At 39.1% G+C, this 27,620-nt stretch overlaps 1 protein-coding gene across 1 annotated transcript in view; it reads left to right on the top strand.

The window, feature by feature from the left end:
- Positions 1 to 27,620, top strand: part of khdrbs2 (KH domain containing, RNA binding, signal transduction associated 2) — a gene marked incomplete at its 3' end in the record, with an annotated part of 50,739 nt that overhangs the window by 4,057 nt on the left and 19,062 nt on the right. The window contains exons 2-4 of the mRNA XM_079229704.1: positions 6,734 to 6,861; positions 18,717 to 18,833; positions 25,850 to 25,996. Of these exons, the coding sequence (XP_079085830.1) occupies positions 6,734 to 6,861; positions 18,717 to 18,833; positions 25,850 to 25,996 (392 nt within the window). The remainder of the gene's footprint in view (positions 1 to 6,733; positions 6,862 to 18,716; positions 18,834 to 25,849; positions 25,997 to 27,620) is intronic.

Raw genomic sequence — 27,620 nt, 5'->3', positions numbered from 1 at the left:
GGGACTTACAATGAGTGTATAGGTCGAATAAGATTAGACTCCAAGGTCGTGAGCATTTTCAGCAACTGCAATGAGAGGACAAGCCAAAACAGAAGCACTCAGACAAATTATATGATATGAGATTATGTTACTGTGCCTCTTGAATGTTCACAGACAAAAAGAAACAGAGCAAAGTGCAGGTGTAATAGTGGCATAAGGTATTTAGGAAGGAAGGTAAATGACTGTCTTTATGATGCTTGTCGTCTTTTCAGATACAGTGGCTACATTTTAATGTGTTTGATAAATCACTTTCAATTCACTTGTTAATGACAGATTTGAAGTGAGTGGTACCCTAATCTTTAAACCAATAGAGGCTAAAGCCGGCTAATGTTCTGTTTCGTCCAACATACCAGTAATTACATTTACACAGATTGTCCCATCAGACAAGGAAATAAAGTGCGACAGGGAGCAGGATGCCAGATAAACACAATTAGAACTGAAAAAAAGAGATACATACTGATCATGAAGGAACAAATGAACAAATGAATCAATCAAAGAATAAATCGGCCGATCATGGCTGTTTATATTTTGCACAAATACGATCTACAACTGTGAAAGAAAATAATGTGTGTTACTCATGAAATATATGAAAAATATATCAATTTAATTGAACAACGCAAACAAATACATTGCATAACAAACAAGCAAAATAAATCCAATAACATACAAAACACTTCAAATAATTTATAGGAACAATTTGCAGATACATCTCATCTATGGCGCTTTACTGAAAATTGGCAACTAACATCAATAGGACTGAAGAGAATGCAGCGACCAGTAATCAAATCGCTTTGTGAGGCTCTTTCTTTCTAAATATTTTGATTGAAAGTGTTCAGCCATGCAAAATATATTGCCTTTGTCTGTTTATCCAGCCTCCACCTGATGCCCATTTCCTCATTATTAACCTTAAGCCATACCTCCCCCTGATTGCCAAATTAATTAAACTGTAAGATAATGTGTAGAAGGAACTGTACTGTATCATGCCTATCGGCTTAAAAGTGGACCAGAAGTCAAGACAAACAGGTTTATATTATATTTAGGTTACACATATACTATAATAACATATATATATATATATATATATATATATATATATATATATATATATATATATAATAAAGAGAAACATATCTTATATGTACATATTGTTTATTTTTCAATGTTATATACATATATAGTATCATGACCATGTTGTGTACCAAAGTTTTCCATCTTGTCTGGCTTGTAAGTAGTTGTAAATAGATGACTACTGAATTTCCATCATGATTAAAATGTGTATAATTTGCTTCTTAATACTTTTTCACTTCACCGCCCATCGCACATTCAGCAGAGAATTTGAAGATGGTATTATAATTACATTGAAGATTTAATACTTTATCAGTGTCAACAGCTGAATGTAATTTGCCTCAGCAGCTCAGTTAAAAACACATAAACAGCATGAGGCCGTAGTATCGCATATTTCCAACCCCATGCGGTTACATTCAGGAGTCCAAAGTGAAAAAGGACAAAGGTAATTGCACGTCTGGTCCATTCTCTACACCTGGTCTCCTCTGCTCCTTTCCATCACCTACCTCTCTCTGTGTTTGATGTGAACAAACAATAAGGTATTGGAGAGTAATTAGATTGATTCATTTTTTGCTCCCATTGTGGAGTCGTAATAGATATACCATTCAGTAGGGAAAAGAAATCAGTGAATAATTTAGCTGTCTAGAGGCTAATGGCAGCATTTAACAAAGCCTTTGTGTTTGACCACTCATTGCAGTTGGTGGAACCGCACACAGTACAATAAAGCATATCAACTATTCAATTTTTTATTGACTGGTGGCACTGTGTTAATGAATTTTGGATGAGTATTTTAATATCAACCAACAACATAGTGACTCTCTAAATGCACAGTAATTAACAGTTCTACCATTTTTAGGGTTCATTTTATTGAAAGCACAAAAATAAACAAAGTGGAGTTCAGCTGTAACGTACCAAGCCACGAACAAAACCACAACTCCCAGCAACTAAATCAGATAGAAGTGGGGAGTTCAAATGTGTTGTTCTTTAACTATTTGATATCTGTAGTGTTTCTTTAAAGCTCGTCCAACAGTTTGCATGTTATTCAAGGTTCCCAGTCTTTTAACCAGCTTTGCAAAACAAAAGGTGAGCAGAGAGAAAAAGGAAATAATGCCTTCTGTGAGCATTATCCATCTCCACTGAGTACATGTCAGATATCAGGACATCCTGAGCGTGCTCTCTTGGGTGTGACGAGGTTCATCTTCATGCTCTGTTTTATCTCATCAAATCCCTTTGTGGCATTTCAGTGCAACAATGTGGGGATTCATCTAACCTATGTTGGATGAATTCATGTTGATTGGATTCAATATAGTGACTTGTTTATTAATCACTGTGTGACTGTATTTTAGTGTGTGATTTCTTCTCTGGATCCACATTTCTCGGTTGACGCATCAAAACAACATCAACCCACAGAAGAGACAATTTGATCTCACCAACATCATCTCAGGAAAGAAAGCATACACATTTGACAAACAAAGTGCATGCTTTAGTAGCATGGACTGTATGGCAAACAACAACCGAAATCCAATAAAGCTACGATGTGAGGAGAGACAGCTGAGCAGTAAACATATTATCTCCAACAAATGGTGCAGCTCTCATGCCTCCTTCTGATGTTATTGAACTGCATGTTGTGCTGGCAGTGGCTCAAACATTGTAGGACATTTATGTTTTATTTTTAGCAAGCTATATTAAAGCTTCCAGTGAATTTGAGTCTGTGGAAGTGCAGTGCAACACAGTCCATCACAATAAGTGTATTCGTGGTAAATCTCAATCTCAAATCTTTTTACAAATATTTATTGAGAGCAACTAGCTGATGAAAGAAGGGGGCTATTCTTTCAATGAGCTCTGTTAAAAGTGGAAAACATTTTTTTTTACTGAATTCTGAATACAGTTTTGTGAACATAAATTAACAATTTTCAAGGGTCTAGTCTAAATAATAATAATAATAATAATAGCTAGGATTTATATAGCGCCTTTCATGAAACCAAAGGACGCTTAACAAAGACATAAATAAACAATGAACTTCAAATGGTTCAACGATTAGTGCTGATGCTGTGTTGCTGCACACAGACCAACGCAGATTTATTTAACCTTAAGCCTTGCCAGGCTGACTGAGCACATTTTCTATTTTTCAGCAAAACATATACAGTTGCACACATTAGCTGCCCAGTTGAACCACAGTTGTTGTTTTTTTTCTTCATTCTTGGCCGCTGAGCAACTCCGCTGAAGCAGTTTGGGCAGCGCAACAGAGGGGATCAAGAGCACCAGAATAGTCGCTGAGAGTGTTTTACTCATTCACTTCACCCAATGAGATTTTTTTCATCCTGTGTGAGGAATGAAACCATTGACCTTCAAAGCGCATTCTCCCTCCTCTGATCTTTAGGCTTCTGTCGCTCCCTGCCTTATATTTGACACTGAGGATACTGGTGTGAACGTTTCCCCAGATTTATATATTGTAAGCTCATTTTCCACTTTTTCCTCTCCTTTTGCATGTCTGTCCTTCTCTCACACACAATCTTCCTCTGAGTTCACTGGCAGACTGCAGACCAGAAGAAAGGTGTTTCCTATTATGTACCCTTCCAGAGTATAATCATCTTCACGGGATAGAAAAACATCATTACTTTATTCAAATGTTGTGAACATTATACCCGTCTGAAAGTGAAACACTTCACAATGGAAACATAGCCCAAAACAAATTCTCTTCAACACGCTGAAGACCAGAACGAATTATTGAGGATTTGGATGCTTGATGAAACCCAGAACTGGTACTTTACCACGAGCACTACAATCAGTTAAAATCTGAAGGAGCTTTATTTGACGGCATGAGAACCACACATGATGATGTACTCAAATTACCAAAACTATTATAAGCAACAAATCCTCACATTTTAAGAACAAAACACACTTTTCCCTCTACAATGATGAACACAAAAGCCATTTCTGATTTGAAGTCTCAGGTCAAATGTCTTGGTGACCCATCCACCCACCCAAACCTTTTCTCTATGTCGATGTTGTGGCTACATAACCATACTACGCTACTTCTTCCTTCGTCAATAATTCTCGCTGCTGCTAGAAGGATTTGCCACTGGATCATGCACGTGTGTTGTTTCCGGGTGTTTGCCGTAACGACTGATGCTGTCGTCCCCCCTGAGTGGACAGTCTTGTCTACAACCACGCTAGCGGCTCTATGCTGTATTGAAACACAGCAATGCTTTGAGCTAACCGCTAATGTCATCGTGCTAACATGCCCACCATTATTCTCTAATTGGCATTAAACAAAGAGTACAGCTGACGTTGATAAGAGAGTCAATAGTTTTGCAGGTATTTACTCACGAACCAACATATTTGACAAATTACATTTCTGACCTGATTATGGCACTAGAGGAAAGGTCAGGAGGTCACCAAAGTCAATACAAGTCATCCACTGGGTACCATGAATGTTTCTACCTCCTTTTATGGATATCCATTCTGGAGTTGTTGAGATATTTCAGTCTGTTTTGGACGCGCTGACTAACTTTGACTCCACCAGAGCCCTAAAACTAGCATGGCTAAATACACATTCTGCTCCTTATTAATACTGTAGTTTTAGCTTGTCACCATACTGGACCCGGGTTACTGTATATACAGCAGAGGTAGTTAAATATGTGTTTGCACACAGGTTGGTTTTGATTTATCTGTTCAGGCAAGAATGCATGAATACTATTTCATAAATGCACATTTTGTAAGCGCCGGCTGTTCTGGGACACCCATCTTGTGTAAAGTGTCACATAAGCAGGTTTCAATCCGCCGCATGGATGGGAATAAAAGGTTATCGGGGTCTTTCAATCTGTCACAGGTACAGTCGAGAGGCAGGCGATGGTGTGAGTTCACAGAGTTCACCTGATACAGTCCTTTCCATTACAGCCTCACTGTGGGACATGGACATTCACTTATTAGTATATCTTTGACAATATTATAGTGTCTGATTTAAGTGGTTCCAGAAAGCTCGTCTGTAAAGTATTGCACAAAGGTCTTTCTTCAGTAAATATGAGTTAGTTATTAAGGCTCCTCCATCTGGCGATAACTTCTACTCTATTACATTTTGAAACATTCATTCATTTCCACTCTCCCATTTTTTGATTCACTCTATGTTTTTGGAAGTCATGTCTCTTTAGTTTCAGTCATCTCACAGAGAAACTGCAACAAAGTGAAGACAGCATGTTCCAATTTAGATGATTCTCCTCGGACAATCAGGTACAATCACAGAGATTGTTTCACGCTGCAAGAAATCATTGCGTTTTAAGCTATTGGAGATTTGTCTTGGTGATTTCACAGACAATAGCAAAATCAAGCAAATTAACCTTAATGTATTGAGTTTAATAAATGAAACCACTGGTCATTAGGTAGGGGTTGAATGTTGGAGCTGCTGGAGTTATGGGTGTCCAGAAGGTCACGCCAAGGAAAAGTCTCAGAAGGACCCTTCGCTGGGAAGGCAACATCATGTTGAGTACTAGTACTTGTAACATGGATTTAAAGGTGGATTCAGTCACTTTTGAGGAGTATTTATGTCCTTTATCAACCTACTCCCCGAGTGAACAGAAAAACTGAGAAATACATTAACTCAAATTAAATATGTTGTTCACAGATACAACACGTACAACAATTTATTTGTCTGAACTTCTGCACTGGAATGAAATGTCCAAATAGGGAGAGCTGTTTTTAACCTCAAAGCTTTGTCCACTGGCTGTTGACAGCTCAGATAAGGGGGAAGTGGTCCAGACTAATGAACTCTTGAGTTTCAATATAGCTGCTCAGGAGCGGTCAGTGACTCGTTCTCGGTCTTGTTCAGGAACATCTTTTACTGTCCAGCCAGCGTGTTGCAGCCTGATAATCCTCCCCCCGGTATTAATTAAGGATTCCTGCGTGGTGGACAACAGATAGCTTCATTTCTGGAGCACTTGATGTGTTGCGAGTGGTTCAGCTCAAGCGCTGTGAAATTAATGAATCAAGAAATAACGCTGTTCAGGGTTTTCCTGTTCAAGATAAACGACACGTTAATATTCACCTCTCATCTCATTTTAATGCATTAAGGCTGGAGACACAAGAGCACGATTGGGCCAATTTGAAAATGAATAGAAGGAACACTGCAGTATGATTGGAACCAATGATTTGCAAATATGATCTTGATATGAGAGTTCACAGATCCAATCTGAACCATCACAATTGACTTTCACCGATAACATAGAGAGTTTTTAAAAATGTTTAATCAGCCCTCTGCGCAAGACCCGTGCTGTGTGGAGATCAGAGACTGCTAACATCCCTCAAGAGCTCCGTTTGCAGCGAAGTGAGGCACAACGAGCTGAGTGTGATTGTTTGTTATTTTTCATGGGAATCACTGGATCATGAGATTATGGGGCCCGATACAAAAGAACGTATCAGGAGTCAGCGGGATAATCTCATATCATTAGAGTTTGCAATGTGAGCATATTTATAGACACAAAATAATCAGCATAATACCGCAATGTATAGTTAAATGCTTCCCTAAGTGGCCCCAGCCTGTTTTGTAGTAGATGTTGACAGATGCCTTTTCAGTTGCACAACAAACTAATCTTAATCTTATCTGTTTGTTTTTTTGTACATTGTTTTTCTGCAGAGATTGAAAAGAATGAAGGGGATGAATTGAGAAAAGATGGTGACACGAAGAAATACCTAGATATCATCAGCAATAAAAATATCAAGCTGTCTGAAAGAGTTCTCATTCCAATCCAACAGTATCCAAAGGTAAGAGACACAACAGCCACACCTTGGCCAAAACAACACACTGCACCTATTTAGGGTCCTATTCTTTGTTCTGTGGAAAGAAACTGACCCGTAATTGAAATATGCAGTATTTTCAAATGACCAAAACAGTCAAAGTGCGAGGCAAGATGCAAGGTTTTGATTTGAAAAACACAGACCATTGTGTGTGTGTTTGTGTGTGCGTTTGTGTGTGTTGTATTACTGAATCATTCATTTTAGTTGTCAATCGGTGGATGGGGCCTCATGGTGTAGTCTGCTCACTGCTCTTTGCACAATTGCTTTTGGCACTGGAAATACCCGAAGCCTCAAACAGGCTAATAGAAACTCACCAGACAGTGTCGCATATTTTGATGTAGTCATCAAAAAAAAAAAAAGTTCTTAGTGCACTAAAGCAGTCGATGGTATAGTGAGAACACTGACCATAAATCACCGTGTGACACGGTACGCCTTATTCTGACTTGTGAAATGTCAGGAGTGGCAAAGTTTGAAATGTGGCCTAATGAGGCTGCTCCATCAGGCAGCTTAGCGACAACACGCAGCTGCTTGTGGAGAACCAAAAGGCTTTACTGCCGCTGTAATCAAGGAATCCATCTCCGCTGAGTTTGCATTCATACACTCCGGCAACGCAACGGGCAGCCTACAATAATAGCCTCTGTGTAGCAACACAGCTTGTAACAGAATGTATTTCAAAATAGTATATTGATTTTTGTCCCGCTCTGCTGATACAGTGTACATCATTCATTTTATAACTGTGACGACAGACAGATCACTATGGAGTAGTTTTCTTTTATATAATAATCTTTTTCAATGCTTTACTGAATGATTTTATTTCATCTTTTAAATGCAGTATATATCTGTGTCGAGCCATTATACAATGTTGCAAACTGACTTTTATTATTTGTATTATTTACTTTCAGATATATGATGATTTATCAGAATCGTTCATTGATCATTGCAACTACTTTTCATTACATGGTCTAATGAAAATACGGCTTTATAATGATAAAGGATACTTGGCATCCATGAGTAGCTAAACACTATTTATTTTAAGGTCTCATAAAACAAAACGGCCCCTCCTGTGTTGTTACATTGTGTCCTTAGGTGTATGTTTCACTATCTATGCCATATTTTCTGAATGCCAAAAAAAACCTTCAGTCCACTAAATCTGATCTTAGGTTTTGGTGTGACCTTGCCAGCGCCTCTCATCATAACAAACCTGCAGGGTCTGTTCTTTGCGGTCAGTTTCTCCTAAAATCTTAAACATATATGGTTGACCGCTGCTCATCTCTCTGCTTCCACAGTCTCTGACACTTTTATTTGTTTCAAGGCATTTGTTGAAAATGAATCACTTCTGGTCACTTTTCCTCTTGCTGTCGCTGCAGGTTGGATTGCACAGTAAAAGAGTTCTGAGGACGAGACCCTCAACAACACACTGACAGTTTCCATTTGGTCGTTATTGTCCTGCACAAGTCGAGTTCCTTTGTGTGTGTTGTATCTTGCCCCAACACCTTGATTCATGACCTCGCAGCTATTTATTTTCAGCCATGTGTTTTAAAAGTAGTTGGTTTGTCGGCCTTATTAGAGAAAGACTAGAGAAAAGAGAATGTCAGACGGGCAGAGCAACATTTAACTGCTCCTCCGGAGCACAGGCGGGGTGCTTTAGCCCAGTGAGCCCCTCAGGACACTCCATAGAAATCAATTTGATGTTTCCTCCTCAGAATCATTCGTTGAGAAAGTAATTAAGCTGTGTTCAGGAACTCCTCACTCAATTAAATAGATTTCGAATCAATAAAAAAATGGCAATTGAGACAGTTTCTTCGGAAAAGAAAGGCCACAGTGACTCAGGGATATCTATCTGCTTTCGTCTTTCTGCCTCATTAAGTGCATTTTCTGCCCAAACCATTTTTCGTTTAAAAGTATTTTCTACTTGCAAGCATTGATTTTTTTCTGAACTTATACTGTATTTAAAGCTATGCGAATGGCTCTTCCAGAGACTTCTATTTGTAAAGTATGGTTCATACTTAGGTTAGAACAGATGTCATCATGATCATCTTCAATGGGGATCACTCGAAGTCAAGTATGACGGCCCTTATTGTGGGTCTTCAAACAGCTGAAGAGGCCAATTCTGGAAACACAAACGGTGTTGCAGTTGGGCATTGATGTGAGGTGCTGGAAGTGGAGTGTGGGAGAGCCTTTCTGATGGGCACACTCTCCTGTCTTTGCCGCTGTTTGACTGTCGGAGATCGTTTTCATGTGTGGCTCCTTCATGAAAACTTTTTCTCCATGCTGTTCGGTTTTGAGCAAGAACTTCCCAGGTAGAGAGTGGAATCTTTTGAGGTTGATCCTGATGTTGTCCTTCAAATGTTTTTTTTCTGACCTCAAGGTGCTCGTTGGCCAGCATTTCATTCTGAGTAAGAGGACCTGTTTGAGGAGGCACGTGTCAGGCATTCATATTCGATGGCTGTTCCCTCTCATCTGGTGTTTAATTAATGCTGGTGGCGGTGCTGTCGATGTTTGCCTCCTGACAACAGCCCCACAGTGTCTTGCTGTCGAGTAGAGGTGACTTCTAAGGTAGGGGAGCTGTGGGTTGGTGGGTCAAATAAACACAGGACTTTCAACCAGGAGGACGATGTCTGTGTCTTGTGTGTGTAAAACCAAAAGTAAAAATGTGCTTTACACAATGTCTGCTAACTGTGGTTGTTATTTATTCATGCTAGTTATGTTATTACGGTTGTTACATTATTTGGCTAAATCATGAGGTTTTCTCTAACCATGTCCAAGTTATTGTGCGTTTTTGCAAGCATATTACAAGGCTGATATGAAACATATTTATAAACATATTCATGGTTTTTCAGAAACGTACGATGCCAGCATTATTTCTGGCGACTGAATTGCGTCAGCTCCTGGTTAATGAAAGCAGTGTAGCTTGGAGTCAAAAAACCTAAGAATCACCAAAATAATATACTTATGATCATAAACAGAAAACTTCACAGGCAAAATGCACAGGCTCAATATCCGGGTTCTATGTCATGAACGTAGTAGTACCGCTGAGCAAAGGGAGCAGTGCAGTCCAGAGGGACGGAGCAGTTGTCCAACAACAACTTCTGTGACCTAATTGCACAGTCAGCACCCCACCAGACACCGCAGTGCCGCTATCCGAAACATCTTGGTAACACTGCACTTTCGGCGAATGATAATTAGCCACATGAAGCAACTCTTTGATAGAGGATGAGAAAAAAAAAGATGAAAAGAATGGAGCACACAGAAAATACCTCACAATGTTCAAAACACATTTTTGACAATCAGGCAAGGACAGGTTGAAACAAGACAAAAATACAAAGATATATTTATAGTGAATTTTTTATAATACTGCGTAAGAATGCATGTTAAGATATCCATTACACCTGCAAGAAGGTATTTAACAAGACAACAGAGATTACTTATCTTAGCTTATCTATCTTATCTCTTTAACGTATCAAAAAACAACATTATGTCTGTGCTAAAACAAACATAAACAACATATGACATTTTTTTTTACAATATCAGGCTCTACTGAGATCTACAAACTAACCAGTTTGATTTTACTTCACATTGGAACCTCACTTTGTGTCACAGCTATTTCAATAATGTCCAGTCTTCCTTTCACTGCTAGCAAAGTATGAAATGTCACAAATCTTTACTTCACATTTCAGCACTCTAACAGTGCTCATTCATGCATACATCTGCCATCTTGCTGCACTCTAATTAAATGCAAAGTAATTAAATTATTACTTGGGAGAATTCTTCCGCATGGTTTCGGATTTGACGAAGGGACATTAACGTTGACTAACAGGGAAACAACAAGTTCTGATTAAATCATTCTTAATGGTCCATACAGACACATTTACTGTAATCTGTTCTCAGTGAACACGTGTCATAGCAGGACAAACACAGGTGTTGTTAATTACATTAATTAGGGATGCATTGCATTGGCTAGTTGTTGTGCATGCTGGCTTACAGATACACCTTAATTTAAGGTCTAGTTATTGTTATTAATTAATGTGCTTCTCCTGTAATGACCATGTAACCACCATGCTGTATTAAAACGTGTATCAAAATATGAATATATTTTGGCAACAGCAAACAAAACCATTGCCATAACATCATTTTATTGCACCTATTATTACTTTTACTATTACTGGTGTATCCTTCTGTTATATTCACTGCTGCTGTTATTATTAATACTTTTTCCATTATTACTATTCCCATTATATGTATAATTCTGTCATATGATTATGACTATGATTTAATTTTGTTCAATCTGTACACATCTATTGCACTTCTTCCCATCCTGGGAGAGGGATCCCCTCCTCAGTTGCTCTCCCTAAAGGTAAAACTGTAAAATCATGATTGGTATATTGTATTTTGCTACTTTATCTTCTCTCAAAATCACCGCCCAAATCAACTCCAATGCATCACATGTCACACTACCCTTCCTCGCTGAATAATGCATTCACTTTCAGCTGTCAGCATCTAAAATTAATTGTTAGCTACTTGCTGGAGAGCTGACAAAAGAACATTTTACTCAAAATAGGATTAATGCTGAATCCAACTTGCCAGTAGAACCATATTTTACCACAGTTTCTCATTAAAAGTTAAAGGCTTTCGGTTAGTTCTGTGTTTTTAAAGTATGTTTTGTTGTATGAATTTGTTTGATGAGATACTAAAACCAGATGAAATAACCGACTTGGTGAAGCTGCAGCAGCTGGATAAAACCTAGAGGGAGGATACATCTTGTTACAGGCAGGCCCTGGTTGTATGCTTCATACACAGGGTACAATATGTGTGTTTTGTGCACCACTCTGTAAAATCGACATTAGGTTTGTTGTCTTTTTATAGCCTGTCAAGATAAAGAAAGTTGGCTTTGGCGCACTGCCCCAGTGACCTTCCCATTGCTTTCTTTAATCTCTTCTTAAAAAGGGATGGAACCTTGAAAACAGGTGATCTTGGTTAACGGGAGAAAAGGGGCTACATCTGTACTTGTCACGTTTTGACATGTAAACAAATGATACACTCAGCGCGCTTACGGACGCCTCGAAATTGTACGCTGAGATCACTATTTACTCAGCAAAAATATGATTAAGCTGCATAGTCATTTTCATTATCGCTTAACTAGAATTTATCCTCTGCTGTTTAATGAGACAGCTTGATTAGCATCTCATAACCTTGGGGCATGAAATGGATTTTCAATGGCTGATAGTGTCTGCTTGTCTGAGTCCAGTGCTGGGACTACTCTGCGCGGGTGTGTGTGTGTGTGTGTGTATGTGTGTATGTGTGTGTGTGTGTGTGTGTGTGTGTGTGTGTGTGTGTGTGTGTGTGTGTGTGTGTGTGTGTGTGACTGAAAATGTGTGATGATTTCTGCCCTTATAATGAAAAGTCCTTCAATGTTGTTAGAGAGGAAATATACATATTTCTGCTGTTTTCACATTTAAACAAGCTGTTTTTAAAAATATTACCTTTGTGGGGTAATACTGTGCTTCTCTATTCATTCGGCAGGTACATACAGTCCACAGCCAACAACACATTGAATTGTGTCCTGGTGGATGCTCCAATTTTGAGTTTATCGGTCTTGTGACCTTTAAATAGTGCAGCAGCTGTGCTCTACCCAAGGAGGAATCACATTTTTGTCTGAAAGATGTCAGTGTCCCAAAGAAAGGCCAATCGTGTGGAAAGGTGTTTTGCTTAGATAACAGCTGAATACAGAAGAACGAGTACAGAGTGTGAATTAATATTAGGCACTTTGTACGATAGCGTCTCAGTTCCACTCTGGGAATTCACTGAGTCAGTGTTTGTCGGATGACTTTGTCTGCCACAATGCTGCTCACGAGATACAATGAAGATAAATGCCTCCCCATGTTAGGAATTGCCCCAACGATACAATGACCCAGCTCGATCAAATACTAATTACTAGCAGGGGTTTCAGTACAAAGTCGACTCACACTGGAAATGTGACAACATCTAGTTAAATAATAATAATCTATGCATGCAGCATAGAGTGCATGGATGTAATAAGAGAACTGGATACAGCGTAGGAGGCGACGCCCGATTCATTCATATGAAAGTTACTCAGTGGGGCATGAAGCAAAAACAGTCTGACTACCAAGTATGAAATTACCCAAATCTTCTAGCAATCTTTTCATGCAATCATGGAAACAATGGAGCGAGCGCACTAGCGTTTTCTTTAAACTCCGCCTCCCAGCTGCGCATTCTCGGGTTTATTCACATCATGAACGGCAACACTGGATTCGGGTATTGATGCATTCCACAACTTTTAGGGCATAATGAGTTGATTTACCTAAAAAAAAAAGTATCTTCTGATACAGACGTCTCTTTCCCAATGTCTCTGGGACAAAGTATTTTTGGTTCCAATGGCATCATGGGACAGACCCGAAAGTTGTAATTCCATGGTTTAGCCATTAAGTCAAATTTGCATTAAAGCCTGACACTCTTCTTAAATTAGAGTTGGGGTTAAGCTTGATAAATTCACTTGTGCTATTGATTGACATGAATGTCTCACCATGTTGTGCGCAACAGAAAGAAAACTGGAGAAGATTAAAGCCAATTGAAACCTGGTGAGAAAGCTACAAGAAGATGGGGAAACAAAGGAATACATGGTTTGAAAGCAGCTCTAATCAATAACAATGGATCGAATGACTACATGTAATGTTAAAGGTTGCAGTGCTTAACTAACAGAGAATTATCTCCCAACTATGCAGTCCTGCTTAGCTCTCGAGAGCAGTTTAGCGTCTCTTAGCTCATTGTTTTGGTTTCATGGGCCACAACTTCAGATTTTTGCTTCACTCCCACCTTCTCATCAGCACCACAGCAGACAGTTAGAGTTCAGCTGGTGAACAGAGGGAGGCAATTAGCAGCTAAGAGCCAGGTATCTTCACAAGGAGTTGGTGGAAATCAAAAGGGAGAGGCAGCATCGGACTTTGCCTCATCATTTGTTGAAAAAGTGGAAGGGATGTGAAAAATAATTGGTGTTTGTCGTTAGTCAATTCAAGGCCGTAGCTGGTTAAAGACTAAAGAAGAAATATTGTTTTGTAGCGTTATGCCACTTTGGTGTCGCTGGCTGCCCGTCTTTTTTGATCTTGGCTCAAGTTATTTGTCATCTGTTAAAATATACAAGGATTACACTATTTGCTGTGTTCACTGTCTCTGTGTGTGTTGGCCATCTGGGAGACACTTCAGGGTTTATGAATGGGAATTCTTACATTTGTATGTTTGTTGTGATGAAGATGTTGGGTGGGAAAGGGATCTGGTGCAAATGAACACACAATTATACGAGCCTGAGTACTATCCAACTCCTAGTTTCACCTACATGTATGAGATTTTGTAGGAATGTGTCACATGTGAACTTAAAAAAAAGTATTTGGGGTCCATGATCCAAACCCCACAGAAAGTCCCCCATTTAGATTTTTTCACATAGAGCAACATAATGCATGTTTTTGCGTGTTCACTATAGCGCCACATAGTAGATTCAGCAAGAGGTGGAATATTTGCAATACATAATATATAAAACACCATACACACTCAACACAGGAAAGAAATGGTCACAGACATTGACGGCCGCGTCAGTTGGCGTCCTGCCAGTACACCCGACATGCTCAAAGGTTCTGGGGGCCCAATCATCACCTCTGGCAAATTTAATTATAATTTTTCTTAAACCGTTTACGCTCTCTGTGAAATGCATTGCAACTCTGAAAATGTAAGAATACTGAAGTTGTTTCATTATTATCTTGACCAGAGACAACACCCGCAACTAAGACAACATCTGTAAAGCAACGTCATAATGTAATATGAGATACACTGAACCAGGTGAACAGTAAATCTCCTCCCTTCTGCTTCCTGAAATGTCTGTGGAGCTGAGAGGACACACTCCTCTGACACGCTCACGGCCCAGTCATCCATAGCTGTCATTAAAGTATAAACCTCTACCTGAGGCTTTAATCCTTCTATCAGACAGGACCTGGACTTCCCCAATAGCACAGCTCGCTAACCTGGCGATAAGTACCCCCGGACATCTGCAAATCTTGCCTGGCCCCAGTGAACTGCTTTAAAAGGTAGCCCCTGTGCACATTTTCCAACTTAAAAGCCAAATTCTTTTTTTGTGGTATTAGTTCTGCATTGCAACAGGACCTTGACAAAGTTTAGGTGCTGAAGTTTCAACACACAGTTTCACACTAGAGCAAGGAAACGGGCTAGTTTGGTACTTAAATCATCCAAAAGTTGCTGTAATTTGAGCTTTTATGCTTTCACTTTTATTACTTTGAATTTAGCAGTATTATAGAATCAGGGTCATGAAAGTATAAAATATTTACAAGTATCATTATGTGTGTATGGAAAAAATATTATTGTGTGCTGCTCTGATATCAAGCTGGGATGTTATTGTGTGTTCACAGAGTTCTCAGGTCTCGTAGGGCGCTGTAGTGACGGGGTATGAAATAAAGATACAATGCTACAGCCTGCAGCAGAAGCATTGTTTCTTTCATCAAATAAATAAATAATCTAATAGACAGCAGTGTATTGTTTTACATTATGTATAAGATAAGCCATATGTGGTCAGACTTCACTCACCAAAGCCTTTATTAATATTAACAACTTCACGCTCAGGGATGTTGTGGTGCATTACAGGTGCAAAACAGTTTCAGAAAAGTCAGTGTGCTTCCAAAGGTCTCACAGATAACGCCAGTCGTTGAATACAGAGAACAACTACAATGAAAAGTGTGAACTATAAAATAACCCTTTCTTCTGTTCTCAGACTTTTTTCTTTTGTGCCAAAATATTGTCTAATTGTCATTTTAAATGTAGTTAAGTTAATCCCTGAACTGGTTTAACTCATTTATGAAACCAGCCAACAGCATATTACATTTTTTAAATATATTTTTTAAAGGCTGATATAATAACAATTGCTTGGAGCAGGAAAAAGATAGACATAGTGTTGCGTTTCATATTTGAGAGACAACTTAGTGGGGGGAAATAAAATTAAAAAAGGATCAGATATAAGACACAAATACCATTTGTCTGCAAACTTCTTTTCACGTTTTCCTACCCTAACGCCAAAATAATGAGTTTCAGTGTAGAATTACATCCTGAAAAAATATCTCAATAAATCGAAATAATACATTTCTAAAACGTACATTTAAATCTGCATTGCTCCATCTGCTTCACAGGAAATAGGCTCTGTTGTGAAGAGATTTTTTTTTTTCATCTTTTTCAAACTTACAACTAAGGACCAGGCCTCAGTCACTGAGGATGTTGTGAAAAGTGCTCTGCTCAGCTGCATTAGTAGGTTTGCAGAACCACATTAGTGAGACGTGACTCAATCTTCATCTCCTGCCTTGTAGACTTTGTATTTCATCCTGCGCAAAAGCTTTTAATGTGTGTCCTTCCTGTAGAAATTACACTTTGTGAAGTACAAATAAGTAGATAAGTGCACCCGGTAAATTTGTTTAACGTCTCTTTGTGCGTAGTTGTTGTATTCACAACACCCTTCTTCCGCCTGCATAGTTATCAGTGTTGAGACTGCAGGGGGCACATTGCATCATTTCAAACCTCATTTAACACCGAACCGTGCCCCTTTCTAAAGCCCAAATTGCTCGCCATGGAGCAGCAGAGTGGCTCCAGACATTCATTAGCTTAATGAAAACAGGCCACTCTTCTTCTACCGCCCAGCGAGCGCGTTCTCAACTTAGCCGCAACGACCATCTGCTCTCAAGCTCCCTGCCAGCTATAGGATAGTCCTGTCAAAGCAGCGCCTGTGAAGAAAGGCATCCACGAAGGTGCCTTAATCATTCAGTTCAGAGGACAGGCAAGGGCAGTAGGGATTTTTTTAAAGATGTCTCATCTCTGGGTCCCGTGGCGCCTCTCTAACCTGAGATGTGGCGTTCACTCGCGATGTTAATGATGTTCATGAAATACGCTGAGTGTGCAGTTGTCGGAGTTGAGTTGCAGCAGCCACACAGCTGGCACTGAAGTTATTATCCGCTCAGCCACAGTGGGAGAAGCTGCTTTGTGAAAAGGTTAATATCATTTTAGGGTTGGCTAGAGTGTGTTGTGGTGGGCGGCTGACCACCTGTTCAGCTCTGGAGGTGGTCTCTTACCATCTCCTCCAGCACGCATTTGAAGGTCAAACTATTTAATACAATTTAAAACATTGTGTGTGAGATAATGCAAGTAGCTTTCGGGGGCTTGTTTCAAGTAAACATTTATCTTGTTTTCTTATTGATCTTCTGCTCATATTGTCTTCAGAAACGACCCATTTGACTACAGTTGTGAGTTTCACCTCCTGGATTAATCACCACTAATATCAGCAGCGTTGTGCCTTCAACAACCCAGAGCCTCTTCTCTCAATATGAACACTAGCTGCTGCACAGTGAGCGGGAAATGATAGTCAGAGCCCCGAGGCTTGAATCTGATAGTTTGTCATCTGGATTGTATTAATTTCCCACAGGGAAGAAACTCATTATTTTCTGACTTTATCTCAGCACTGACCTCTGGAACAGTTATTGGTTTGAGCCCATGTTCCCTTTTCTTTTTTTCTCAACACGACATGGATGACCCTAAACGGCCATAAGAAACATGACTAGTGAGGGCACAGTTCAGGTAAACAAATGGAAACATAAAGTGGGACCGCTGATGAGACTCACATTCACTTTTAATGTGCTACATGGAGCACAATTCTATTGATTTATCACAGGCCACAATACAGCTTTTTCTCACATGATTGATAGTGAATGAAATCTGATATTGATTGATAATAGATGACTAATGGTCAGAAAACATCTTTTATTTTTTTATTGGTGATAACATTTTGATTTTTTAATAGACAGTAAATCATCTGTAACACTGGATATTAATAATTTTGACATAAGTATGATAGAAATAAAATTATATATATATAAGCAAGTACAATAATATAAATGACACAAAATAATACTAATACTAATAATAACTAATAATAGATGTCCAACGCTAGACTAATGTAATAATTTTGATATAAGTATACAGATACAAACATGTATCTAACATGATGAAAAATAAAATTATATATATATATATATATATATATATATATATATATATATATATATATATAAAATTGTATTTTTATATAAATGATGAAAAATAAAATAAAATGATATACAGAATATATATATATATATATATATATATATATATATATATATATATATATATATATATATATATATATATATCTCTATACTGTGTATATACACGCACAAGTATAATAATATAAATAATACTAAAATACTCAATAATAGATGTCCAAGGACTGAAACAGGGAAGCAATGTCGACCACATAACTTAATTAAACTTTCTCAAGGGTGTCAATTGCATTTTTCTTCACATTGTTAGTTTGAGCTATAGAGTTCCAGAGATATGATTTTGAGATGGTTAATATTTAGAGAATCCATTTAGAAATCTGAAGTAGAAGTCTTATCTGAGATTTTTATTGCGTGACTTTTGATCACTGAACTATCATTTAGAAGTAAAAAGTTAATCTAGGGCTGAATCGACTGTTGCAAGTTCTTTCAGTCAGACCTTGGTAACATCCATTTATGGACATGCGCATTCTTGGACTTTCTTGTATTCGATACAAAGCTCAGCCAACGTTTTTTATGGCTAACCTTTTACATCCAACATATCTGTCTTCCATCAAGAAAAAAACGTTATATTCACATCAGTCAGATTTTTCATTTGTTGTCCTCTTCTTACATACGTTGAAAACCTTAACAAGGCATTCTGTTTGCTCTTTTTCTCCTGTGTTACAGTTTAATTTTGTCGGGAAGCTGCTGGGACCACGGGGAAATTCCATGAAACGATTACAAGAGGAGACTGGAGTGAAGATGTCCATCCTCGGCAAAGGGTCCATGCGGGATAAAGGCAAGGTGAGATATTGATTTGTGTTGAAATCTAGTTGTTGGGCTGATCCAAGCTACGAATCAAAAGGAAACATTTACAGAAGGAAAGTGCTTGAAATTCCAGCCAAGTGCAGAATAATATTCTAACCAACAACATCTGAGCTTTAAGTGAGATGGATAACCCGCAGAGTAACATTAATAGCTTTCAGTTGACAAACATATGTCGGAGAAAACAGGAATGTTTTTCTGTGCGTTGTTTAATAGCATATTCTGTAAGAGTCAATTATGTATGCAAAGTAATGAATTTCTTTGCCAAAGTCATTTATCCTGCTGACTTGTGGTCCCCTGGAGCCAAACTTACCCGAGCGTGTTCACAGACAGTCTGCTGGATCTGATGTTCACACTCTTAACAGGTCTCAGTGCTGCTATAGAGTTACATTGCTGGTATTACTGTCGCAGAGATGCAGACATCTCGACATCTCGACATGACAAAAGACTTCAGCGTTACCACCTCTGTGCTGAAACTGGAGCTGCATTTCCATAAGTCAAGAGAATGTTGAGGGTAAAACAATGCAGAGGCTGTAACAACTGCTTTAAAGTGTCTATTACGATATTTTTATGATAAAAATGTATCAAATGACAACGTGAAAGAGTTCCCCTGTGAAATTCACACCCGGATCTGCAGCTCCCCTTGGCTTTACAGAGCTTTATAGTACATTGTTTCAGCTCATTGTTTTAGCAGCAGCTTGACTGATTTCTCCTTTAGGAGTTGTTAGAGACCAAAAACAAAACTAAAAGAGACAGAATGCACATACTGTATGTTTATCCGGTGGCAGAAACACGACTCCAAATGAACACTAAGTGCTGTTGATGTGTCAATGTTGTGTTTCAGCTGCCCCTAAGGGAGCCACAGTATCAGTTATTGCAGGTTTAAACATATGGTGCGGTTCTAATGGTCATTTGCACATATTAAATGCAGTTTAGTTGAGAAAACAATCTCACCTCATTTAGTAGCTACTCTGGAGTTTGCCCAGTTGTCATGTAATTAACTTTAGGAGATACACAAGTGAAGCTAAATGTGCGTTTTAGTTATTCCCAGCTTTGACACTTTGTAAAACTAAATATAATAACTTTTTCAAGAGTAAGAAACACCATTTTATCAGTGAGATGGAAATTTCCTTCTTGACCTTCCTTCTTGACCAGTTTTCATGGACGTGTATAGCAAGTGCAGTAAGAAAGTATACAATAACTGAAGTAAGAACGTACAGTAGTTGTTTTTTTTACTGAAATTTCTTTATAATGTAGTTATATCTTATCTTTTCCAGCATTTAGCCTGGAAAAAGTGCAATTTGGAAATCTTCTTCTATGACAACTTAATAAAGCCCCAAATTCTTCAACAACTGTAAGGCTTTATAATTAGGAATTACCCGTCATACATGTTTGCGTCAATTTCCATTCAGACCTAATTGTGAGGCAGAAAGTCTGTACTTTTTAACGTGCCTTGGCCGGAGCAAGAACTCATTTAAAACTTTGGCTTCCTGCCACTAAGTCCATTCAGTTTACTCGTGTGCTGCATTAACTTGTGCACAGTGTGTAAAATTAAATAAAGAGCTTCTATAACTGTATGCAAAATAACAGTTTATTCACATGCATGCAGTGATTATACTTTGTTTTATTTAATAAATCAGTTACTAAGTGCCACTATCACGAACATGGCGTATTGTTTGTTTCACTTGAAGATTGATTCTGAGGGAGATTCATGTTGCTGTGTGCGACACAAAGGAACATAATGCACCCCGAACCATTGGTTCTTACCAAAGGCCGGCTACGTTACAATCTGATTCAGCTTGTTTTCTGTGTGCATATTGATTGATTTGTACAGTCTGAGCAAAGTCTGAAGGACTCTGTGATGAGACTGACACCTAAAGGTCAGGACTGAAAGTCTGCCTGCCACTCTGGCCAGCTGGTCACAAGGCAGTGTGGTACTAACGTAGCAAAAGTCCCATTACAAGCTCAAGTTATCATCACACATTTCTGTCACCCAGTTTGTCGGTAGGGTGCATTTGTCTAGCCGTAAGGTAATTTCTCAGGTTTGGAAGTTTGCATTAGAGCATCTCACACCATATGGTCTCTACAACAACTTGAGCAAGGAGTTAAAGCAAAGAGTCCTCGTTCCACCTTTCTCACTCTAGAAAAAAAACACTGCAAGGTTTAAAAATAATATTATTTCCGAGTTCCTAAAGTCCTTATAGCAGTGCAAACATATAATATTTACAAATTAAAAGCAAGCATACCCCAGTCATGGTAACTGTAGTATAGCTCTGTGTGTAAACTCCCAAACATTTCAGTGACAAACTATTAAAACAACTCAGAGACACATCCGCCCACATGCATGTTTTGATCTGATCCATAGTGACGCTCTGACAGTGAATGTGAAGCCCACTGAAATTTTAGGAGTGATTTTTAATTAAAGCTGAATTCTACTTGAGGGTAGGGAACTGTGACGCAAGGACAAAAGTTTGAACCCAATTGGCTGGGTGAGTGTCACTCTCGCTTCTCTTAACAGCCACCATCATGGTGTCCTTGAGCGAAGCACTCAACACCCAATTGTTGCAGGGCAGGGTTAATGAAAACATGTTCAAAGAAGTGTATTTTGTCATAACATAAAATATGTAGCATATGCATTTGTAACTCGACTCCAGGTCTGACATCATGTCTGGTTATTTGTTGAGTGTCGAATCGATTTTAGGATTTAATCAGTTCCTTTAAAAACACAGTTAGGACTTACTCCAGGCCATATTACATAACTTTACACCTTTTAAGCCAGTGTGAAGCCCCAGGCAGAGGCCCCTCAGGGCTCGGGTTAAAATAGGAAGGTGATTGGGCTTTTCTTGTCATCAGACAGTTTGCATGAGGAGCTTGGATTGACATATTTGTGTCTATGTATAACTCAATGTTACCTATCCAAACTGAACACCTCATTGCATTTTTGTAATTTATTTTTTACCATTCATCCTGAGGAGTTCTGTTGCTTTAAGGATTCATAGGACTGATGTTTTGTGGTTGAACTGAACACACTGAGGAGGAGCTTCAGTAAAACATTAATCCAGCAACATGAGAAGTTCAACCATTCAGAAACACGTTCTTTATGTGAAATTATCTATGTTTTAATTTTGCATGTGTATGAAGAATATTAGTTTTTTTTGTTTCGGAATTAGTAATAATTAGATGAAGTCAATCTGGAAACATGGCCAGACAATTTCTCAATTCGGATGTTCCTGGGATGTTCAGAGCGTGAGCTGATATAATGAATGTAGAAACAGATATGACACTGCACCTGCTGTTTATCTCCATCAGGGGGACGTCTGCATCTGTTCCCTCTCCATTCTCTTTTTTCTACCACATAGACAGAGGGATCTCTGAGTGTGTCTGCGGTTTTATTCAGCAAACATGTCATTCCTCACCTGTCCACCAGGGGTCATTGCTTTGTTTGTCTGACTGGCACACCTGGGCCCTGTTTCTCGTACCTGGCTTACTGAGTTAGCGGGCTAATTGTCAGGATAAGATGACGTAGGTCAGGCGTTCTCGGTTTCTCGAAGCAAGCTTAGATAAATCACCATAGCAACACATCCAAAAATTTAAACCTGTTCCCGGGCAGGCTTACTGAACTTCACTGGATAAATATAATCTGATTGATTTGGGTGATGAACCACTTCAAATTAGCCGATACATTTTCCCAACACTGACGCATTTAACTTGTCTGATATATTTGCGACGCTTATGTCTCGCAGCGGGGGCTGTTAAAGTTGCGTTCACGACAACAATGTTGCAAAAACGTTGGAATATTCGCAACTCGTTTGCTGTGAATGACTACGGTATTGACTTCCTCATATGCCTTCATGATCATCTCCTGCTTCTCATTAGAGAAATAAAAAGAGGTTCCTCTGAGTTTATTTGCCATTGTACTGTTAGAACATCGTGGTGTCAGTGCTCGATTATTAACCCTTCTGAAAAGGAGCGGGCGCGCGCATTTATCTAGATGACTGACATCTGGCCTGGAATTAACGAGACCGATTCAGCGCGGATCAGCCGTGAAGAAACCCAGATAGCCTGATGTCAATCATCTCGCTAATTTAAGCTGGAGATTAGGACATTTGCTTGACTTTGTTTAGGCAGGTACGAGAAATAGGGCCCTGGCCCATGCAAACTGGATCCCGAAGATTTCCTTTTTTACATTATACTATTTATGCTATGGCTAGGTTGAGTATATATATTTTTACTGAGAGTTGTGCATGCCTCCATATCGTCCTGCAGTATGCCAAGCTAATCAACATTTTAATTGCTTTTCATCTTGCGTTAATCCGGGGTTGTAACTATACCTGGATTGTGAGACTTTAGCCATTGTCTTATTTTAAAATGATGTGCGCCAATGAGGGTCATCACACCCATATATTTTCTGGACTGATCCATATACAGGCTGCTGCTGGATCAATAATTCACGCACGCGCATGTGAACACATGTTCACGCATGACTTGGCTATCTTTTTCCGAGCTGCAGTTTATGAACACATAGGCGTTTATCATATTGGGATGTCTTGAGAGGTCGGGATCGGCTTGTGAGGCGTGGGGTGCACAAATCAAGGCGACAAGCAGTGGATTCTAACATTAAAACATATGTATTCAGATTCTTTTAGCAAAAGGTAAACTTAACTCCAACAAAAAAGTCGCTATACACAAATCAAACATAAGTATCTTCAGTTTACTTCTGGTTCATTGTCTTTAACGTAACATAACAACTCTCTTTCTTCTCCTTCGCTCCTGTCTTTTGTTCTCCCTCTCACGGCTGCCCTGCTGACTATGGGAATTGTAGTTCGTTAACCAGATGCCATAATGGGTTGTAGTCTCTGCTGCAACCACTGGGAGGGGATGTATCTCCCATTGACGACACTCCCTCTTCACAATATATAATAAATATTATTTCACTCTCACTTTTGTCAGACACAAATTCACAGAACAGCCCTGGAAGAGTCTGGCAGGAACCAAGTGATGCACTGCCAGCTTGATTAGCAAGACAGACAGACAGACAGACAGGAGACACATTGCATGCTGGTACAGCAGCTTAACTTACTGTTATTTGCTGATATCAAACTTAGAGAGGTGAGAAAACAATTTTACCTAATTGCTGTTCCTCACTCTCTTGGTGTTTCTTTTCACTACATCCTCTCATCAAAGTTGTGAACATTGACACCTGCTTTGACAAGAAGGGAGGCGGGCCGACACAACTTGCGTAGTGAGCGTATAGGGATGCCTGGTCTGTGTCGAGCTCTCTTGTGGGATATTTCAGGTGCTCTTGAGGGCCTTTGGGTGCCCCGGGGCTCTAAGCAGCCGGCTCTGACACGAGCTCTCCTCAATCTGTATGTGATAGCAGTTTCTGATACAGCATCAGTATCATTTTTGTCCCTTTTTTGCCTTCTGAAGGGCCTATTGCTGTCATTTTATTCTCCTTGATTTTTTTCCTCAAATCCATTTGGCACAAGCGGCCACACATTCATGACTTGAACTGCATGCCATATCTGAGTCACAAGATGTCAATGCATTTAAACATTTCCGGGAGCTGTTATGAAGTCGAGTCTGCAAAGCTGTCACAAAATGCAATTTCTATCGGGGCAAAGAAAATACCTAACAGCGTCCCGATGCCAGACTCTATGACAAAGCTCTGCTATAGTCTGTTATTCTTGTCATTTTTTTTCCTGTAGTTGTCAGATGATCAGTAATTAAGTCAAGTTATTTCTTATGCAAGTGAGGAAAAGGCATCTTCCTAGAGATGAATGTGGTGACTTTAGTGACATCTTTTTATTTTCAAAATTATATTTTAGCAAGACTACTTTATTTAGCTAAATGTTCATGTTTAACAGAGCTAGCCACAATGTCCCTCTGTTTGCTGGGCAGTCCAGCGTTTTGGTCCAGACTGTCACAGTTCAGCTCTATCACCCTCACCTGCCCACCCTCCTGCACTCACTCCCTTCTGTATGACCTCGTCAGCTCTATCACTCTCACCTGCCCACTCTGCTGCACTCACCTAATCAGCTCATTCAGTGCACCTGGTAGTCAAACTCACCACATCAGCTTATGCTCTTCACCTGTTAGTCACACCCACCTCGTCAGCTCTATCACTCTCACCTGTCCACTCTGCTGTGCCTACTCCCTCTGGTATATAAACCCCAGCTTCACTCACACTCACTGCCAGATCGTTCTCCACATTTATGCCAGACCCTCCACCAAATACCCTCGGACTGCGCTCCCGTTGCCGACCCTGCCAGTTTAGATTTCCCCCCTTCCCTCTGCCCCAGAACACTGCCATAATCTTCTGTCCCCACGACAACTGCCTCAGCTCCCTCTGGTTCCTGTCAGCCTTTTCCCCGAAAGCAGATTTTATACTGTTTGTGTATTGTGAGGTTTGCCTGGCATAAAGCATGTCAAAACGATTCTCGGATCCTGTCGTACTGCATCTGGGTCCTTAACACCCTCTGTTAAACAGACTGAAATATCTAAACAATTATTAGATGGAAATTGTGTGCAGACAGTGTCATTGTCACTGAGAGCATGTTAGCATGCTGACATAAACATTAACTCTGACCACTGCTGTGTCTAACTATAATCATCACAAAGAGCCACTTGCATTATCAGTTGTAACAGAAATTGGTCCAAACTGTGTATAGTCATTAATCGTTACGTTCACATTCCATATCCACTTTTCATATAATTAAATGGCAAATGTATGTTTTATCCATTATATATTTAGTTATAATATATGCATACTGCAGATGAAATCAACAGGTCATAATCGTTCCACTTCAACTTGCATTGTACAATATAAAGAACATTGACTTCCGAATGAATACCTGATGACACGTCACTATGCAACAGTGAAGTTACTACCTGTTTATCCAAAAAATTACAATTACCACCATATTATAATGTTATAAACACCATGCATTTTGGAGAACAGTTCAAATACTTCACTTGTTCCTTTTTTTTCACAGGAAGAAGAACTAAGGAAAAGCGGGGAGGCCAAATACACCCATCTCAGTAATGATCTTCATGTTTTAATTGAAGTCTTTGCTCCACCTGGAGAGGCCTATTCACGCATGAGTCACGCTTTGGAGGAGATAAAAAAATTCCTAGTTCCAGTAAGTGTAATACTTTACATTATGTTTTCCTCTTAATTTTCATTTCCATGTGGTATATGAACATCGAACATGATTGCTGACTTGATTATTTCCCCACTAGGCTTACTAACACAAAGAGTTTACAGTATCCAGGGTTTGTTAACACAAGAGGAAGATATGCGTAAAGTTTGTATCTGTTTCACAACCACTAAACAAAACTGCATTCCCTCATTTACAAATTAAAAATAATGTATTCAGCAATTAAAGTGCAGTATGGAAAAAACTTGCAAGACTCCAGCAACTTATAGCCCGGAGAACTATGGAAATAATTAATGTGCATGTTGTGTACTAGTGCTGAGTTTAAGCTGTAAATATTAATGCAAATGTGACAAGCCTAATAGAGGAATTGTGCTGCATGAGTCTACATTATGGATGTCATGCTTTTTCTGAAAGCAAGTTGATGTTCTTACAAGGGCTCTACTTCCATACAGTCTTTCCAAGAATATAAAAAATCTTGTGGCAGAGTCTATACTTATACTCGCTTCATCGTAGTAACTTGAGAGAAGATGAGGTATTGTGTATTTTGAATGATTCTAATAAGAATGCAGCAACACTTCATAATTAGTGTACACACATAATTAGCTGCAATCCATTTATTTTTTAATAGGTGCACACATTCAATAATTACAGACAGTTAAAGCTAGACAACAGTTTATTTTGTGAAAATATGCCAGCAGAAATAATTATACTGGGTGACTACAGGAAGATTTAACAGTGACAAAGGGGCTTCAAATTATAACTGTGGACAAGAAAGCACTGTTCAAACCTCCAATGAGGGTTTATTATTATAAATGTTTATGAATGTTGAGGGGGAAAAACCTTAATTCAAGTTACATTTGGCTGCTTAATTAGATCTCACATTCCCGTCCTTTCATTGTATCATGAAACCCCAGAATACTAAGTGAAGGTCGAAAAGGGGAAACCCTGACTTTGTCCCTAAATTCAGCTTGTACCATGTCAATAACAAACATAAAAAATAAAGACCATGCCATGTATTTTATAGCACATGCTTGCTGCTTCAGGGATCTTATGGATTTGCAAATAAACTGCACATAATGCAACACAACAGGCATCTGTCAGTGTCCACAGTGACAGATGTTTCCTGCCTCTGGTGGAAAGTGGAAGGTGCGTCCTGCTGTTTCTTGTTTTTATGGCTTCACTGTGTAGGAACGGAGATGGTTACTGTGTTATCAGAGTGATATTTCAAGTGAATTGCTATTTGGGACTGGTTTGGTTAAAAATAACCAGCATGGGTTTAGTAATGTGTTGTTTATTTGTAATTATACTTCCAAAAGGCAAAATAATGTAAATTTGTTCATTTGATTAATTTAAGAGGGACTCCAATAATTTTACACATCAAAGACTGTTTACTGGTGTTGGGGAGTACTACTGAATATGTCAAATAAATAAGTTGTAAATCCTTTTGTGGCCCCAAAAGAAGTTGTGTGAAGTCTGATAAACTGCCTCAAGTGACATCCCTTGAGGCAGTTTATCAGGCATTATTTATGAAGTTGGTCGGTTGGGACCGAAGACTACAAGTTAAAATGAAACAGATCTGGAGGTGTGGAGTTTGTGAGCTCACGAG

This window comes from Taurulus bubalis (genome assembly GCF_910589615.1).
Source record: "Taurulus bubalis genome assembly, chromosome: 14".
In the NCBI taxonomy this organism is placed as follows: domain Eukaryota; kingdom Metazoa; phylum Chordata; class Actinopteri; order Perciformes; family Cottidae; genus Taurulus; species Taurulus bubalis.
This window is presented reverse-complemented; position numbering and strand designations above follow the sequence as displayed.